The 17,938-nt window shown below is 52.0% G+C and overlaps 8 protein-coding genes and 1 non-coding gene across 9 annotated transcripts; 6 read left to right on the top strand and 3 right to left on the bottom strand.

The window, feature by feature from the left end:
- Window positions 1–708: 708 nt before the first annotated feature.
- On the top strand, window positions 709–2,820 carry SNOG_06887 (hypothetical protein; the record flags this gene model as incomplete). The annotated part of the gene is made up of 2 exons (XM_001797196.1): window positions 709–1,203; window positions 1,462–2,820. The coding sequence occupies 2 exons, from the start codon at window positions 709–711 to the stop codon at window positions 2,818–2,820; spliced, it is 1,854 nt and encodes a 617-aa protein (XP_001797248.1).
- A 2,060-nt stretch (window positions 2,821–4,880) lies between these two features.
- SNOG_16628 lies at window positions 4,881–4,971 on the top strand. Its single transcript is given in 2 exon segments — window positions 4,881–4,918; window positions 4,936–4,971. It is a non-coding gene; the product is annotated as a tRNA-Ile (tRNA).
- Window positions 4,972–5,640: 669 nt separating this feature from the next.
- On the top strand, window positions 5,641–7,489 carry SNOG_06886 (hypothetical protein; the record flags this gene model as incomplete). The annotated part of the gene is made up of 3 exons (XM_001797195.1): window positions 5,641–5,697; window positions 5,746–6,331; window positions 6,372–7,489. The coding sequence occupies 3 exons, from the start codon at window positions 5,641–5,643 to the stop codon at window positions 7,382–7,384; spliced, it is 1,656 nt and encodes a 551-aa protein (XP_001797247.1). The 3' UTR covers window positions 7,385–7,489.
- SNOG_06885 (hypothetical protein) lies at window positions 7,486–8,533 on the bottom strand (the record flags this gene model as incomplete). The annotated part of the gene is made up of 2 exons (XM_001797194.1): window positions 7,486–8,259; window positions 8,312–8,533. 2 exons carry the CDS (start codon window positions 8,531–8,533, stop codon window positions 7,486–7,488), a joined length of 996 nt encoding a protein of 331 aa, XP_001797246.1.
- Window positions 8,534–8,838: 305 nt separating this feature from the next.
- SNOG_06884 (hypothetical protein) lies at window positions 8,839–10,023 on the bottom strand (the record flags this gene model as incomplete). The annotated part of the gene is made up of 2 exons (XM_001797193.1): window positions 8,839–9,755; window positions 9,837–10,023. The coding sequence occupies 2 exons, from the start codon at window positions 10,021–10,023 to the stop codon at window positions 8,839–8,841; spliced, it is 1,104 nt and encodes a 367-aa protein (XP_001797245.1).
- Window positions 10,024–11,442: 1,419 nt separating this feature from the next.
- SNOG_06883 (hypothetical protein) lies at window positions 11,443–13,464 on the top strand (the record flags this gene model as incomplete). The annotated part of the gene is made up of 3 exons (XM_001797192.1): window positions 11,443–11,704; window positions 11,757–12,339; window positions 12,624–13,464. The coding sequence occupies 3 exons, from the start codon at window positions 11,443–11,445 to the stop codon at window positions 13,462–13,464; spliced, it is 1,686 nt and encodes a 561-aa protein (XP_001797244.1).
- A 173-nt stretch (window positions 13,465–13,637) lies between these two features.
- Window positions 13,638–15,325, bottom strand: SNOG_06882 (hypothetical protein; the record flags this gene model as incomplete). Its single annotated transcript, XM_001797191.1, has 2 exons — window positions 13,638–15,101; window positions 15,157–15,325. 2 exons carry the CDS (start codon window positions 15,323–15,325, stop codon window positions 13,669–13,671), a joined length of 1,602 nt encoding a protein of 533 aa, XP_001797243.1. The 3' UTR covers window positions 13,638–13,668.
- A 513-nt stretch (window positions 15,326–15,838) lies between these two features.
- On the top strand, window positions 15,839–16,949 carry SNOG_06881 (hypothetical protein; the record flags this gene model as incomplete). Its single annotated transcript, XM_001797190.1, has 2 exons — window positions 15,839–16,373; window positions 16,425–16,949. 2 exons carry the CDS (start codon window positions 15,839–15,841, stop codon window positions 16,925–16,927), a joined length of 1,038 nt encoding a protein of 345 aa, XP_001797242.1. The 3' UTR covers window positions 16,928–16,949.
- Window positions 16,950–17,179: 230 nt separating this feature from the next.
- On the top strand, window positions 17,180–17,905 carry SNOG_06880 (hypothetical protein). Its single transcript, XM_001797189.1, has 2 exons — window positions 17,180–17,484; window positions 17,539–17,905. The coding sequence occupies exons 1-2, from the start codon at window positions 17,248–17,250 to the stop codon at window positions 17,785–17,787; spliced, it is 486 nt and encodes a 161-aa protein (XP_001797241.1). The 5' UTR covers window positions 17,180–17,247; the 3' UTR covers window positions 17,788–17,905.
- The last annotated feature ends 33 nt before the right edge of the window (window positions 17,906–17,938 follow it).

Raw genomic sequence — 17,938 nt, 5'->3', positions numbered from 1 at the left:
CCCAAGCGAAGCACGCCAAAAGTTAGTGATTGATCACAATGTGAGTAGGCGGCATCTCCCAGCACCAAGCACCCTTTCCTGTTACTGTTGTCGCGCGCACTGCCACGTTCATGACCTGCTCAACGCGGCTAGGAGAGGCAGCGCAGACTCGCACTCCCTGCCGTCCAGCGCGGCCGTGGGTGGGTGGATGGGCGCATGGCCCGCATTCTTGACGGGGGTGCTCTGGCCTGGTACTCTTCAGTCTTCTCTCTGCTGAAGCGTCGCGCTCCCACGCCTCTCGCCTCTCGCCTCTCGCCGCTCGCTCGCTTCCATGGCCCGCCCGCGTGTAGCGACGACGTGCACCGCTGCGCCGTTCCAAGGTTGCTAACTCATCCCACGCAGTGCTCCTCTGCAGTGTCTTGCAGGTCTTGCAGCCCCGAGGCACCCCCCTGGCCATACTAGCTTCCCGATTTGGCCGCCAACACACGCCTCGGCCGCTCGCCAACATCCCTACCTCAGACCTGGCGCCCGTCCCTCCAGCTCGTGTCCCATACCTCAAGCTTCTTCTAGCGAGCGACGGCTGCGTGCACCTACAGTACCTCCAGCTCGACTGCCAGCCAGCGCTGCGCTTGGGCGGCTTCATATTGCTAGCCCATGTCACACGATTTTACCACCCAGATCAGTCCTGCGCCATATTCGCCCGCCCCATCCCACTTTTCGCACTCCAGCATGGCCGACCCCAACGTCCAGCAGTCAAGACAGCAGCCCGGCGCCTATCCCTCGCCGCACTCTTACCCGTCGCCCTCAATGCAGTCCACCTACAGCTACCCGCCGCCCCAAGGCCCTCAAGGCAATGAGCCCTATCGTGGCTCGCCGCAGCAGGCGAACAACCTGCCGTCGCTCAACCTGCCGCCGATACGTGCCATGGACGGACAGCAGCCGCCGCCGCCTCAACCTCAGCAACAGCAGCAGTCCATGGGCTCGCCGCTGCCTCCCCCGCCCCACGGAATCCCGCAGTACTATGGCCACCCAGCGCATCCGCATGCGCCGTCCGGCCAGCAGATGATGGGCAACATGGGTCCTGCGCAGTTCAATGCTGCAATGCGATACCAGCTCCCGCCACAGCACGGCGACCAGCGAATTCTGTCCGGCGGTCGCCACAAGAAGGAGATTAAGCGTCGCACAAAAACTGGATGTTTGACGTGTCGCAAGCGAAGAATAAAGGTGAGTCCAGCCCGGAGCCTTTCAGCGCATTTCGTATCTCGAGTCGGCGCGACTCGAAAAGTATCAGCGGTGGTGAGCTTCGATATGCGCTTTGCGCGAGTCAATGGCGATTGGTTGTCTGACGCGACGCGTTGCGCGCGCTGCTCCCAAACCGTCGAGCCGTAACCGAGAGCCATGAAGCGAGCCCCAAACTTACCTGCGAACATTTACCCTAACCTGGCCTCGCTTTACAAATGCGCTAACAACACCACTTCACAGTGTGACGAAGCCCATCCCGTCTGCAGAAACTGCCAAAAGAGCAAGCGCGAGTGTCTTGGCTACGACCCAATCTTTAAGCAACAGCCCGGTCCAGCACAAATACAACCCGCTCCCAACTCTGCTCCCGCACCTCACTCGTCAACCCCAGCAGCCACCCCTGCTGCGCCTGCGTCTACGACATACAGTCAGAGCCCAGTACCACAAGGCTACGCACCGGCCTCGTCGGCAGGATACGCACCGGCCGCATCTGCGACCAGCGGTGCACACCCTCCAGAGAACTTCAACGCAATCGACCCTGCGCTGGCTGCTCCACAAGGACAGTCAATGCACCAGGGCCAGCCACACTACAACGGCGTACACCACATGGATCCCGCTATGAGGGGCCCGCCAGGTGCAGCTTATGCCCATCCACCGCCAATGCTACCACCAAGCAAAGGTGCGTCTTCACTATCAACCCTCACCTTGTTACAGACTGACAATTCGCCAGGCAAACCCTTGACCATGGCCGACATCTTCGGCATATGCAACCACAGCCCACCAGAGGTGCCCCCTCGCCAGGCGCCCATACCGCCCCAGGTTGACGACGAATTCAGGACAATTTTTTTCAACGACTACTGCGCAGGCCTAGATATCATGCTGCAAACTCCTTGGTTCACCACAAACGACAATGCCCTTCACCGGATATTTGCCGATCGCGCGCTACACGAGGAGGCCGCCTACTTCACCGAATCTATGAGAGCTGCCAAGTCACAAACCTCTGATATGGCGGGGGTTTTCAGTCAAGAAGCTCGACTAATTTGGCATTTGCTGAGCACGTGCAAACACCCAGCACCTAGTACCAATGGTCTGCACGCATCAGTGCATTCGAACGAGAACGACGACATATCCGTCAGAGAGGTGCGGGGGCGATTCGACATTTTGGAGAGCCTTCTCACCAACCAGAACCTGGCGCCCAATCCACTGCGCCAGTTTTCTTACCCTCCCGACTTACCTGAGCAGAAGAAGGCGGAGGTGGACTTCTGGATTCATCTCGGTGACTTCGTCCAGTATTCCGGCTCTGACTCGGCGCCTCATGGGGCTGCGGATTATGCTCTTTCCATCATGCGCAATGTCTTACAAGTCCAGGAGGTCCGCGATGCCATCTATAGCATAGCCATTGCGCGCCATTGTGGCAGTCGGACACCGGGCTTCCCGAATCAATTACCACCCGTTACGAATCCAAGCGAGGACAGCGACCTTAACAAGCTCACTGTGGCAATGTCCTTCATTAGTCACGAAAGTCGGCAGGGTTCACAGCAAGTCTTGGCCCGCGTATGCGACATGGCAATGTTGTCCTGGGAGGTAGCTAGGTCTCCATAGCGTGGAGTGGGCTCGATGCTGCACTTCGCAGTTCGCCCTTCTTCGAATGACGAAACGAAAAGCCGCCGCCCTTTCCGTGTGGTTATATACACACTGTCCACGACTCTATCGACGTAAGAGCACCTCACTCAACGATCGTGTTTGGCATGTGGGTATGCCACCGTCGAAGATATTTCTTATGCCCCTAGATTGCTATTTCTTCCCCAGCGGAATTTCCAATCCCAGATATAGTTATCAACAAGCACCGCGACTGTACACTTGTACATTATACCACATTGCCCTTTTTGCTTCTGATTTTCTTGCATCTAGCGCGTGGAGCTGGTGGTCAGTCACGTTTGAGGCAGATACAGCTTATACCCGGTTCGACCCTTGGTCGTGTCCTGCGTTTTCTTCGATTAGTATGGCAACAGTAATTTTTATTTCGGTACGTGGCCTGTTTGGTTATGCCCTGGCGCGTTGCTCAATCTCGTCGATTAAGGATCTTCGTGCGAGACTATAGGAGAATGAAAGAGAACCCTTTTGCGCCCTCACTTCTCGCGAATCTTGCCAGTACCGTGTATCGCTCATGAACACTAGGGATCGACATGAATAGGAAGTGCATTAGCAACGCCAATACAGCCTCGGGGTACGAAGTTTAGCTGACCCTCCTTGCAAGAATCTGGACATCGCCTGTCAAACGAGAGACAATTTCTCAGCAGTTCAAATCCTTCTAAGAAGAGGCTGTCGGCACTATGCCATATTGAAAGGAACACTTGTTCGGATTCACAATGCAACAACGTCACCAAAATTAGCATAGTCTGCAAAGGTTCGTTGTATACCTCGACAGCCATGCATGTACAAGGAAGTGTGCTATCATATATCAGCGGCGCTGCGAAGAAACCCTCTTCAATTCGAATGGACCTACGGCAACTGCAGTCTCCATGACCAAGTGTTTCAAAAAGTCTCTCCCAGGACAAGCGTCCCCCGTTTCGCTGAGCTCCTGATGTAGTACAACGCGGTCACTAGTCACACAACATACCCTACAACGGCCCTCTAATCAAACATTATACCTCTGATGTTTGATTAGACCCCTCCCACATAAGCCAATAGGTGCTCAAACCCGCCTAGCATCAACACCCTCCATCACGACATCGACATACACCGCCACTTCAGTGACACCGCACCCGCTCCTATCACCACTCTCCCAACGTGTTTACCATAGATTGGACACTGCCCGCCACCTCACCCATACAGACCGAGAAGCGCATATGACGCGTCAGTCGCGCCCCCGCTACGCACGTCCAACCGTGACGCAAAACCGTCTTTCGGAGAATTTCCACTACCCTGGGAATTTCACTGATCGACGCGAAGAGATCTGCTACCGTAGTCGTGTGCCACCGAACAGGCCGTTCTGTGCTCGGTCCTTGGCCGCGAAATTTGCCGCATGTGGTGCGACGCAGCGGCTTTGAAGTCTGGTTGCACGACTGACATGGAGAGCAGCAGTTCTTGCACTGCGGTTGCGCACGGCATATGCAAAGGCGATCGTTATCGACCAAAAGGTCGTTTGACAGTTCCGAAAGTGCCGAGTTGTGGGGCACATGTTGTGCTTGGTGTGTGTTTGACGATGGAGGTAGAGACTGGGAAGGAGTTGTAGGGTATAGTTACTTTGCGTAGACGGATGAGGAGTTTGTACCCATCATCTTGAAATCGACTGGGTTGTGGCGATGTAGTTTTTATTGGATCAAGAGGATGGGAGTCATTTAAGCATCGGAACTGCAAGGCTCTCGAGTATCTAAAGTGGTCAGGTATGTGCATTAAGCGTCAGCTTCCCTAAGATGATTCGATTGTACTTGGTTCCTCTCCGAAGTATGACAGAATGGTGGTGGGACTAGGACTGAAAGGTATACGAGAATTTCTATTTTACCCCACCATCTCATCTTTGACCCCTTCTGGCAACACAACTAAGCCGCCTTCCAGTCAGCCTTCCAACTCTTCCAATAGCCTTGTGACCTTACATTGTCTATGAGAATATAATCCATTCTATTTTCTCTCTCTCCATCTCACATCAGAAACCAAAGAACGGTCGCTTAGCTCAGTTGGTTAGAGCGTGGTGCTAATAGCAAATACTGCCTTGACACGCCAAGGTCGCGAGTTCGACCCTCGTAGTGACCATCGTATGTTTTCTTTTTGCTGTTGTGGGTGTCTCAGCTATTCAGGAGGTTGAGGGTTGAGTGAAACGCAGCTCATGTACGTATGGCATCGTTGGAGCGTGACGACGGAGCAAGCAGGATGGCAGGATGACACGATGACTGTGTTTTTGCTATTCAGTAAAGCTCGATTGAATAGAGCATTTATTCGAGTGTTTTCTGCCTCACAAATAGAGGTCATGAATTGTCAATACTGAAACCAGTCATCACGCTCCAGCTTCGTCCTTGCGGCTCTGCGAACTAGAACGGTAAGAGCCGAGGCTGAGCGCCGATGCCGCCAGAGCACAGGAACAGCAAGCAGGGCGGCGGGGCATGGATTGCGCACGCGGGGTATCGTCGCAAGACCAGAGGCTTGAAGGGTCTATGCGATCGGAATGCTTGTAAACTAATGTTGAATTCACTTTCCCTGTTGCAGCCCTAGAGCTACCATGTGCTGATTGCAAACGTCTAACAGGGCGAGGGCGCAGGGCGCAGGGCATTGGAAATTTCTTGAGTCACAGCGATCCCGGAGCTGCTATACAACATCAACACCCCACGGGGACCGCATTACTTTTCCACTTATCTGACAGGTCAATTAGTTGCCGCTACTTCTTCCTTTGTTGTTGCGCAGGCCGTGAGAAAATAATTCTTCGTCATGTCTTCGCATACCACATCTCAGCGCTACTTGAGCACCCGGGGAGGATCCTACGATGTGAGCATGCGAAACCAGCCACCAACCACCACGTCTAACGCGTCATAGCTGTCTTTCGAGGAAGTCGTGCTGAAGGGTCTTGCCTCAGATGGCGGCCTTTTCATCCCAGAGGAGATTCCCACACTGCCCGATAATTGGGCGTCGACGTGGAAAGACCTGTCCTTCGAGGACCTCGCATACGAAATCTTCTCCCTCTACATCTCGTCGTCTGAGATACCGCCCGCAGACCTGAAGGATATCATCCGTCGCAGCTATGCCACATTCCGCACGAAGGACGTTGCACCAACCGTCACGATCGACAAGGAGAAGAACATACATCTGCTAGAGCTGTTCCACGGACCTACGTTCGCTTTCAAAGATGTCGCACTGCAGTTCTTGGGCAATCTGTTCGAGTACTTCCTGGTCCGCAAGAACGAGGGCAAGAGTGGACGCAACAGGGAGCACCTGACCGTCGTTGGCGCAACGAGTGGAGACACTGGTTCTGCAGCCATCTATGGTCTGCGTGGAAAGAAGGATGTGTCAGTCTTCATCATGTTCCCACATGGCAAAGTCAGCCCGATTCAAGAGGCACAGATGACGACGGTCATAGACGCCAACGTGCACAACTTAGCGGTGGATGGCACATTCGACGACTGCCAGGTATGGAAAGCACTCCTCTGCTTGTACATTCACAGCTAACGCTCTTCAGGACTTCGTCAAAGCTCTCTTCGCAGACCCTGAGATCAACAAGACGCACCGCCTTGCCGCCGTAAACTCCATCAACTGGGCCCGTATCCTCGCCCAGATCACCTACTTCTTCTACTCGTACTTCAACCTTATCAAGTCACCTTCCTTCCTCCCAGCGTCCACCGTCCGCTTCGTGGTACCGACTGGCAACTTCGGCGATATCCTTGCAGGCTTCTTTGCGAAGCGCATGGGTCTCCCGGCGGAGAAGCTGGTGATTGCGACGAACGCAAACGACATTCTACACCGATTCTGGGAGTCTGGCAGATACGAGAAGCATGCGGTGCACGGAAAGCAAGCCGAGGGCGGGCTGCCAGAGGACGGCGCCAAGGCGCATGAGAGCGGTGTGAAGGAGACCTTGAGCCCGGCCATGGACATCCTCGTCTCGTCCAACTTTGAGCGCTTACTCTGGTTCCTTGCCTACGAAGTCTACAGCACAAACTCCGATGCGGTCAGCCAGCGACGAAGCCAAGCCGGCGACCACGTCCGAGGGTGGTTGAACGATCTCAAGTCCAAGGGTGGCTTTGCTGTTGACCCGCAGATCCTCAAGGCCGCGCAAGCAGACTTCGCCTCATACCGTGTTAGCGATGATGAGACCATCGACATGATCAAGTACATCTTCAGCGCAGAGGCATCGAAGAGCTACGTCCTGGACCCACATTCTGCCATTGGTGTTGCAGCAGCACTTCGCTCGGCGGAGGTCTCAAAACCTCCTTCCACACACCACATTGCGCTTGCCACTGCGCATCCGGCTAAGTTCGCAAACGCTGTCGAGCTGGCGCTACCGGAGCAGAAGGAGTACTTCCAGGCCAAGGTGTTGCCAGCTGAATTCAAGGGTCTTGAGGATCTGCCTCGAAGAGTCAGCCATGTCAAGCGCTCTGAGGGCTGGGAAGGTGTGCGCAAGGTCGTTATTGCGGAAGTAGAGGCAGAGCTACAGGCTGCTGAAAAGGAGGGTAAATTGTAGACAGTGTTCATAATATCAGAATGATAGAAAGGGGCGTTCTTTCTTGTCCACAGCCCAAAGGTAGAATCAGACGCTCTAGAGTTCGCATTTGACTCAGATGATCAACTCTTCGCTGCTACATGACTGTCCTTCGCCTTCGCATCTCTCTTCCGAACAACATCCGTCTCAAACTCCAACCCTGCCCTCGCCCTCACAACCCCAAACACAGAACTACTATCCATCCTCCTTCCCCTCTCATCCCCCCACACCTTCGCCTCCCCGGCCGCATCAAGATACATCTCGCCCACCCTCAACTCCAGCCCCTTCTCCTTCGCCACCCTAACCCCATGCCCCACATCCTTAATCCCCAACTCTAGCCCCGACCGCGGCGCCTCCCCCTCGGCGGGACAATACGCGCCCGAAATCAGCCGCTCCGACACGCCCGCCGCATAGGTTCCAAAGTTCTCGGAGACAAGCGTATGCAGCGTATCAGCGGGTAGGCCCGAGACGGAGGCGAGCGTGTGCGCTTCCGAGAGGAGATACATGAGACCCGCGGTGATGAAGTTGCTTGTCGTTTTTAGGAGGAGGGCTTGAGATGGGTCGGAGCCGACGGGGATGACGGCGCGTGCGAGGACGCCTTGCAGGAATGGGGCCACGGTAGAGATTGCGTCGGGGGCGCCGGCGATGGCCATGAGCAGCTGGCCGGCTTGGGCGACGGGCGTGGAGCCGAAGACGGGGGCGGTGAGGTAGATTGCTGATAAGGAGGAGAGCTGGGTGGTGATGGAGGTGGTGGTGGAGGGGTGGACAGTTGTGGTGTCGATGATGATTTTGTTGGGGAGGGAGGGGACGGCGGAGATTTGGTTGATGAGGGATTGGAGGGCGGTGTCGTCGCTGACCTATGTGGTGTTAGATGGAGTGTGTTCTGGTGTAGTTTTATGCGGTGCGTACGGAGATGAAGATTATGTCGCAATTATCAACGAGGTCTTCTGGCGATTGAGACGTTATGCCGCCGATTTGCTTCAATGGCTCTCCACGTGATATCGTCCGATTCCAGTATCTTATGGAAGGAAGTGAGTTGTCTACGAGATGCTTTTGTAGGTTGGTTGCCATGGCTAGGCCCATGGAGCCCAAACCAATCCATCCAAGTCGGATGGTATCTGCTGCAGACATGTTGAAAATGGTTTTATATATTTTCCTTTTCTCTGTGGGAGATGCGACACTGAAAACCCTCCAGATTGAGGGAAAGATCAAGTGAGTCACGATAGTTCGATCGAGCGAAGTACACATCACACTAGCGTAAATAAGGCAAGCAGCTTCCTGCTGACGGATATTAAAGGACCACGAAGGCATCAAAAAGGCATCATCAAAAAGGAGTATTAGTATGCTGGACTAAAGACAAGTAGCATGAACTGAGTGGTGAAGTCTACTTAGGCTATCATAATAACATGATCTATTCGTGGACGTGGACCATTCGCTTAAACTGTGCTCTCCTTCCCATCTACAACATAGGTCTGGGTGATAAGTCCATTAGCGTTCTCGCCTTCCAGAACGCCCGTGATTGTGCTAATACCCTCATGCTCGAAGAATCCTTCATTGGCTGCCATCTCTTCGAAAGCCAATGGACGTTCTGCACCCGTCGGGAGGATCTGCACTGGCCAGATGAGGCACAATAGGTAGTACACAAAGCCTCCCATGAGGAAGGACAAGATGAAGCCAAGCTTGTACATGTTTTTGCTCGCGAAAGACACCGAGGTCGGGTCCAGCGATCCGGCAACACCGTGAACTGTGAAAGCGACTCCAGACACCCAAGCTGCAAGCATGCGCAGATTCCATCCTTTGTAGTAGGTATACGGGCTTGTTGGAGTTGAGACGTATAATGACGGTACGTGGAAGTTGCCCTTCCTAATCATCCAGTAGTCGACGATCATGCAAGCGCAAATAGGCATCAAGAAAACCGTGTAACTACCCAGGAAGGTGAGAAAGGAAGTTGCAGACGCGATTATTTTCCACGGAACGAGAAGCGGAGCAAACATAGCGCAGAGCACCTGGCCACGGATAATTGTAAGCCATTTTGGAAAGATGCCGGTAAGATCGGCGCCGACTGGCATCGAGTTGCTCCCGGCGTTGATGACGAGCACGGCAAGCATCATGCCGAAAGACGCAAAGACCATGCCTGCGCGTGCTCCGGCCGTCCAGTATTGGTCGAGGATGGCATTGTAGAGATCCCAGACGTTCCAGTACGATTTGCCAAGTACTTGAGTCGCGGCAGCCGTTGTTGCAGTACTCACAAACATGACGAGTACTTTGCTGATCAAGATACCGATTCCTTGACTCCAAGTCACATCACCATAAGAACGACCATAACGACAGACGTCTGGCTGGTTGATCAGAACTGGTGCCAGAGCCCCCATGACCGAATTGACTACATATGATGTTAGCATTCACGCTCCTGTATATAGACGGAAGTACTCACTAGCTTGGATCATGGGCCAGATCAAATCTGATCCTGACAGCCGAGTTTGCTTTGTCGTGTACTTGAAGTCGCCGATACTGCCGCCATTGGCAGAGACGACCCAACCGAGTACACCCAAGAGGGATATGGTTGAGATGATAGCTTTGACGACAAAAAGATGGCGTAGTACGGTTGGGTGGATGAACATAACCGGCATTTGCACCTTGAAAGATCAGTCAGTCCTGAAGCTACATGAAGGCCGAAACATTCCGACTTACAATCCAGAACAAGAAGAAACTCAACAAGTCTCTTGATGTAATCCCTGCACTCGCTGGAAGGCGGTTGGGAATGTTGTGATATCCATTTCCAAAAATTCCTCGCATGAAGACTGAAGTAATCCGACCGCCATAATATGTTTGTGTGGCGAAGTAGATAATGGCGACAATAGCGCGAACGAGGATGTACAAGCTCGCACCTCGAACGCCTCCTGATGCTCGAACATATACCGGGAATCCGATGAAGTATTTGATTGCGCCACGGCTATTGAGTACGACCAAGACAGTTAAGATGGCGGAACCAATGACTGCAGCGATCAGGCCATGCCACCAAAGTAGACCTATGGATACGAGTGAAGCACCAAGGTTGTAAGAGCTTGGAGAAAAAGTTTGAGTCAAATAATAAGTGAAGTAATGTTGCCAATGCCAAAGGCGATCCGCTAAAGCACATCAGTATGAGTATTGGAGCATGGATTTGTGTGACCTACCAGGAGGACTAGGCAGCAAATCCTTGTTATATCGCACCTCCCCTTCCTGAGTGGTAGTCTGCAACGTCTCCTCGAAGCTCTTTGGTGAGCCAAAGGCATCTTTGCCTTGCTTCAGAAAGCGCAGCATGTCGAATAAGATCTCGTTGCTGTTGATTCAACGTCAGCTGAGATGCCATCGTCCAATTTGCGATGCTAGATCGCTAGGTAATATATGCATGTTGCCACAGAAGCCAAGGTCTTGTACCATTGGTTGGAATACGGACGTAGCGAAGCTTTCCAAGCCGAGCTCGTTGGCAAAACAGATAAGTCAACAGCAGCGGTAAGTGGATTAAGCGCAGACGGGAAGGTTGGCTGGACTTTCGGAGGTTCGCCCACTTCTGCTGCCGAGACCCACTTGCCACTGCCACTTCAACACCAGCCGGCAGCGATAAGCCCACGGCTTCTCACTTTGTGCATTCGCGATGACTATAAGTCAATTATTACCGTCGAAAACCCGCTCTCTTTCAACGGCTTTGAAGAGGCTCTCTAAGTTGAATCAGAGCCATGCGTCCTTGCGAGCACATGGCAATATATCCCTCACATCTTCATCACAGGCTTTTTCTGCGGGTCTAACGCAATAGCAAACTTCCTTCTCATGTATAACAACTGCAACATTGCCATTTTTTTAACTTTCAAGTATGAGGCTCATAGGCAACTTTAAAGCCGGCCGGGAATTGTTCTGGTGCAGGTGGGTCCATCGGCTCCGCCTTCCTACGTACCTATTAGAGGCCCCTGCGTGACGAACTTTGCATTAACACCATCGGTATGCAATAGTATAAAGTCTTGCGTTGAGTGCGTATTCTTCTCTTCTACAATACTCTCGGTATGAAAGACCGCCAGAAAAAGGCCGAAGCTGCAGTCTTCGACCAGACCAACATCCTCCCTAAGAAAGATCTGTTGATCGTCTTCGGTGCCTTGGCCGTATCCCTATTCATCTGTTTCGTCGATCAAAATGGCATCGGTGTTATGATTCCTACGATCGGCCATGAACTGCATGCTGAAGCCACAATCAGCTGGGCAGGAACCAGCGCCTTGATTGCAAACACGCTTTTCCAGGTTCTCTATGGCCGCATGTCTGATTTGTTCGGTGAGAGCGCTAGAATACATCGCAAATAACTGTCTCTAAACGTTGATGACAGGAAGAAAAGCTGTTTTCATGTCGGCACTGGCACTTCTGACCATCAGCGACTTGTTGTGCGGTCTGTCTCAAAACGCTACCATGCTCTACGTATTTCGGGGTCTTGCAGGTATTGCAAACGGTGGCATCACCTCCTTAGCCATGATGATCGTCTCTGATATCATTACATTGAAAGAGCGAGGCAAATACCAGGGCATATTAGGATCATGCGTTGGACTCGGTAACATGGTCGGCCCATTCCTCGCTGCTGCGTTCATCCAGAATTCGACCTGGAGGGGGCTTTTCTGGCTCGTCAGTCCACTCGCTGCAATATGCTGCGTTGTGTGCTTCTTCATCTTACCTACGCCAAAGGCTGCTCCTCGAATGGACTTTAGATCTGTTTCAGCAAAGATCGATTACTGGGGCATCTTGGCCGGATCCGCTGCCATCGTCCTTATACTTATTCCGGTGTCTGGAGGTGGAAGCTATTTCCCATGGGGATCGCCCATGGTAATCTCGATGCTCGCCGTGGGAGGTTGCTGTATGCTGGCATTTTTGTTCATCGAGTACAAAATTGCATTGCTGCCCATGATGCCCTGTAAGTTGTTCATAGCCTCTACATCATTAGGTGTGACAATAAGTCGTGCGCGCTCTATGTAAACTTGACTCACTATCAGAGAGAACCTGCCATCTGATATGCGAGCATGACCTCGGGAAGAGGCTCAACAACTTATCAGTACGCGACACAGTGCTTAAACACCATTTTGGTTGTTTAGATTGATTCCCTTGCCTTAATATAGTGCTTAAAGTTTTCAGGAAGCACGCACGAATTATTGCAACACCTGGTAATATACTACAAACACTGACGTCAAGAAGTATCTCTATTCAGGTCTCCGCCGGTATGCGTCATGCTCCTTCAGAACCTCTTCTTCGGCATCGTATATTACTCGCAACTCTACTACCTACCACTGTTCTTCCAGCAGGCGCGCCAGATGTCGCCACTTCTCTCAGCCGCCCTTGTGCTGCCGATCACATGCGCCCAAATGGTCGCATCCATTCTTTCCGGGCAATACATCTCTCGTAGAGAACGTTATGGGGAAGTTATCTGGACTGGATTCTTTCTCTGGACGGTTGGCGTTGGCCTAACCTGCATTTTCGACCGACGTACTCCCATCGGCGCTATCGTGGTAATCCTTCTGCTCCAAGGTATTGGTGTCGGCTTCGTCTTCCAGCCCACACTTGTCGCTCTCCAGGCCCATTGCACGAAATCTCAGCGAGCTGTTGTAATTTCCAATCGCAATTTTCTTCGTAGTCTTGGTGGTGCCGTGGGTCTTGCGATATCTGCCGCAACCTTGCAGAACTCGCTCAAGAGAGCGATGCCCGCTGAGTTTGCTTCGCTTGCAGACTCGTCGTACAATGTTCCCAACTTCGACACCCTTGGAGCATCACCAGCTCAGGTTGAAGAGATACTCCAGGCATATGCTCATGCGAGCAGGACAGTATTCATCATGAATGTGCCCTTCATGGCGCTATGTCTCCTTGGATGCTTGCTCATCACAGACCATGGTTTACAGCGGCCTGATGAAGTACAGGCTGCCTCTAATGACGATTTGAATAATAAAAATGGTTGCCAAGACGTCGAAGAAAAGGCAAGTGGCGATGCCCAACAGCCTGTACTGGACAGTCGTGGGTCGGGTGAAGCTGCGGAAGCTGCTCGATGTAAACCATGAAGGTGGTAGATGCTGTTCGAACTTCACAGGTCTTGTAATAAATTTTTTTAGCCATCAGATTTCTAGGCAGATACATCAGGCTCAGCACGTGAAATGAAAAGACGTACAGGATACCGAAGCATGACCAGGCTCGCTGTGGTCGCGCTGGCTACACTTCACAAATAGCAAACTTTCAGACGCCTTACACGAGACTTGAGAGCTTATCTACATACTACGCCAATCATTGGCTCGCTCCCAAGCGAACGACGCTTCATAAATAGCCAACTCATCCCACCATTTCCCAATAACCTGCATGCTAACAGGCAACTTTACACCATCCTTTACTCCTGGACCTTCGAGCACTTCCAGCATGCCGATGGGTAATGCCAGCACTGGATGACCACTCTGGTTGAACGGGGCTGTATTTGCTGTCAGGCCTATCTGCTTCGTAATCTGCTCAAGCGGCGTCGCGTCCGGTGCAGCATGACTAGTCGCCACATAGGGAAGAGTAGGAGTAAAGAGGACATCGTACGTCTCCAGTGCAGCATCATAAGCGTCTCGTAGCTGGCGCGATAAATTCGTTGCTTTGGCAAGTAGGTGCGGGAACTTTTCTGTAGCGTAGAGACCGTTCAGGTATATGTTCTTCGTGGAGGCGTATGCTTCGTCCCAGTTTTCCTGACCCATGGGATGAAGCAATGAGTTCAAGCCGAGCATTTGATGGCCTCTTCTTCCAAATGCGCCGGAAGTCTTGGACAGGAAGCCACCGACTTTCGATATACCGGTCCATATTGCGGCTCCTTTTGAGTGGATCGGTATTGAGACTTCTTCGACCGTGGCACCAAGATCAACGTACTTTGCTACCGCCACTCGGAATGTCTTGACTACACGCGGATCGAGAGCCGGTGTCAACAGAGACTCCGTGATGATAGCAAATAGTTTCCCCTGAAGCGGTTTCTCCATGGGCAGACTCATTATTGAGCTATACTTCGGGAGTTTCGACGGATGTGGAGCAGCGAATGACCGATCGTCTATGTTGTCGTTGCCGGCGATAGCTTCAAGGAAGAGCGCGTTATCCAAGACTGATTTCGTCATAGGACCAAGGTGATCGTTTGTCGGCTCATTGGAACCAGATGCTGTGTATGGAACCAAACCAAAAGTAGGTTTCAATCCAACGATACCGCAATTTGCTGCGGGGACGCGAATACTACCACCCTGATCGGCTCCAACTGCTCCATCAACCTCACCCAAAGCGACGAGTACTCCCGATCCACTGGAGCTTCCACCGGCGCTATAGCCCTTCGCAAACGGGCTTTCTACAATTCCAGTTCCAGATGAATGACTAGTGGCAGAATGACACATGTTCTCGCAAACGGCCTTCCCTAGGATCTGACCGCCAGCTTCTAATATCCTCGTGACTACTGAAGCATCGCAATCTGGTACGAAGCCTTTGATGAAATTGGTTCCCAAAAGCATTGGAACACCCTTGACTGCTACGTTGTCTTTTAGCGCGAACGTCTTGCCTTTTAGCTTGCCGCCTTGTGCTTGCTTATCGACGATGTTGCATTTCCATGCCCATGCGCCATGAGAATTGTCGGCCCTCTCTGGAAAATGGACATTTTCTCGCGGGAAACGTTCCTCGTCTACGACTGGAACATAGTCTAGTGTTGTGTAAGCTCGAGGTTGAATCTGTCGCGTGCACTTGAATCTACTTACCGTCCATCGCCATCAACTGCTCACTAGCATCATGGAATACGGCAAGCAAGCGTCTGTAATCTTCCCTTTCATTCTCTTTGATCGTTACTCCAAGCTGTAGACATAACTTCTCCACTGTCTCTTGGGTAACAGGATTGCCTTGGCTTGTGTCTAATGAGAAGACTGACATCTTGAGAGCCGCGTATTGAATTCAGTCAGCCTGTTTAAGTCGCTTTCACCGGCGATTTAGGCCTAGGAACAACGAAGTAGTATGGATCTGTGTGACAGAGTGTGTGCAAGTCACCTAAAACTCATGACCAAGCACCTTCGGTATCCTTCGACTGCTAAACTAAACCCACCCGTTTCTGACATTTCCTTGGTGAGTTTACCACACCGCGGAACTGGACGTGCGCATTGATAAGACAGCGGCTCCAAACACCCGATAGCAAAGCTCTCGTGCCGGTTAGGGCCCCACATGCTGACGGAACGTTCGTTCCACTCTAACTATAATGGGCAGGCGTTCGAGTCAGATTAGAACCAGGGTGCTGATAGGGCAAGGTATACTAAGTGTTTTTTGTAAAGCGTGTTGTGGCGGACATAGTATAAGATAGTCATGTTAGAGTTCATAGGACTCTATGCTTCTTGAAAAGACCGAACTAGAACACAAGTTTGATAAGACTACAAGAACAAGGTCTTGCACAATATGGTCCACGTCGAAGAATCGCTACAGCTTCCACGAGACTTCGAGGGTGAGTTGATCGCATCAAGAGTCTCCATGTCTTTACTCACCAGTCACACAGGGTTCGGAGAGTATGGTCACGATGCACAATGGCCGAACGGCGCCCGTATTGCCGTGTCTTTCGTACTAAATTACGAAGAGGGTGGTGAGCGAAATCCAATGGATGGCGATGGAACTTCTGAGCCATATTTATGGGAGAAGGGCCCATCCGGCGGTGGTAGAGAACAAAGACACCTAAACGGAGAACAAGACTATGAGTATGGCAGTAGATGTGGTGCCTGGCGTATTTTAAGGCTCATGAAGGAGTTCAATTGGAATATGACCTTATGGGCGATTGCTGTTGCAATGGAGAGGAATCCCTCATTCGCCAAAGCGTGCGTGCGAGACGGCCACGAGATCGGCGCACACGGATATCGCTGGCTCGATATTTGGGACTACCCTCTCGAGGAAGACAAGGCGTATATCAAGAAGACTTGCGAAGCTCTAGAAGCGGCAACAGGTGCGGTCGAGCCCGCCTTGTCTGACAGATACACTGCTAACGGTTATGTAGGCGAGTTTCCAGTTGGAGCCTACTTTGGTAGAGGTACGCCAAACACTGCGAGTCTGCTTCCAATCATGTGGAAAGAAATGGGCAAGAAGCTGCTATACACTTCCGAGGTGTACAATGAGGACTCGCCGTACTGGATCGACCTTCCCTGGGAGAAAGAACTTCCCAACGAAGAGAAGGAAGGCTTGCTGATGTTGCCATACAACTACGATTGCAATGACGGCAAATTTCACATGCTGCCAGGCTTCGTAAGTTCAGCAGGCGCAACGTATGAGCAATACCTGAAAGACACTTTCGATTGCCTATACAGAGAAGGCGGGAAGATGATGACAATTCCTCTCCATTCAAGAATCGCGGGAAAGCCTGGTAGATCGGAGAGTCTGAGGAACTTCATGAAGTACATATCAGAGAAAGAAGGGGTCTGGGTGGCGAGCCGGAGAGACATTGCGAAGCACTACCGCAAGAAGTTTCCATACGTTCCGGGCTCGATAATGGGGGGCAAATAATCAGCATTAGCAGCCGTTGACATGGTTTTTGGGACGTGACTTCTCCACGATTGATCCTGCTTCCCCGAGATGAGCCCGCGTAGTGTGGCGCTAAACTAGCCTGCCCCTATGTTGCTAGAGCAATATTTCTTGATTCACATGAAACAAGTCGTTCTTGCTTCACGAGAGCATCGGTGACATCATGTTGCCGAGGCTCGATCTGAAGATGTTCAGTTTTCGGCAGGCGTGCTGGGCTCCCATCCGAATTGACACTCAAATTTGCAGTAATTGAGCATCACGGCTACATCAGCCTCATAGACAATTTGACGATACCAAGCAACATGCCGTCCTTTCTTGACACCCACAACTTGTCTATTCTGGCCATTCCAGCCTACTATGTCCTATCAGTTCTGCCTCATAGCTATGCTCTGAACGTCGCTACTGGGGGTCAGCTCACCAAATGGGACAACCGCAATCCACGCTCCTCAACCCTGAAGTCGAAGCTCAAGGACCGCCTTTCGGCAGAGGAGTTCGCCAAGTACGAGCGTCTGGAAGCATGCCACGCCAATGGCATGGAGGTGCGTTTCTCATGCATCATATTCGCGAATCAAACACAGGCTTACTGTGTTTAGAACATGCCACTCTTTGCCGCAGCAGTCGTGTTGGGTAACATGGCTGGACTGAAGAAGCAGGGCTTGGACGGATTGAATGGCTTCGCTGGTCTCTTCTTGGCTGTTCGACTGCTATACACTGGGGTCTATGCTACGCACCAGACACAAGGCCCGACTGCTGCTCGCAGCGTCTTGTGGTTCACTGGAGTGGCGCTCTGCTTTAGGACCATCATTCGTGCAGCACGGGCTCTTGGAGGAGATCGGATCTAAGTCTTTTGTGTGAAGTATGATGCGACCTTGAAAAGCGACTGGTCGAGATTAAAGAAGAAGGAGAAGCTCCAATTAGGTAGCGCTTAGACGAACATGGCAGCCTGTTTAACCGTGCTTTGTTGTCCTAATCTAACGTTATAGCTCCGTGGCT

Source organism: Parastagonospora nodorum, assembly GCF_000146915.1.
Source record: "Parastagonospora nodorum SN15 chromosome Unknown scaffold_10, whole genome shotgun sequence".
Taxonomy (NCBI): Eukaryota; Fungi; Ascomycota; class Dothideomycetes; order Pleosporales; family Phaeosphaeriaceae; genus Parastagonospora; species Parastagonospora nodorum.
This window is presented reverse-complemented; position numbering and strand designations above follow the sequence as displayed.

Bases quoted from the DNA above. Each gene is read 5' to 3' on its own strand.
- SNOG_06880 (XM_001797189.1), top strand. From the start codon at position 17,248: ATGCCGTCCTTTCTTGACACCCACAACTTGTCTATTCTGGCCATTCCA. The intron at 17,485-17,538 runs GTGCGTTTCTCA...TACTGTGTTTAG, and splicing joins GCCACGCCAATGGCATGGAG to AACATGCCACTCTTTGCCGC.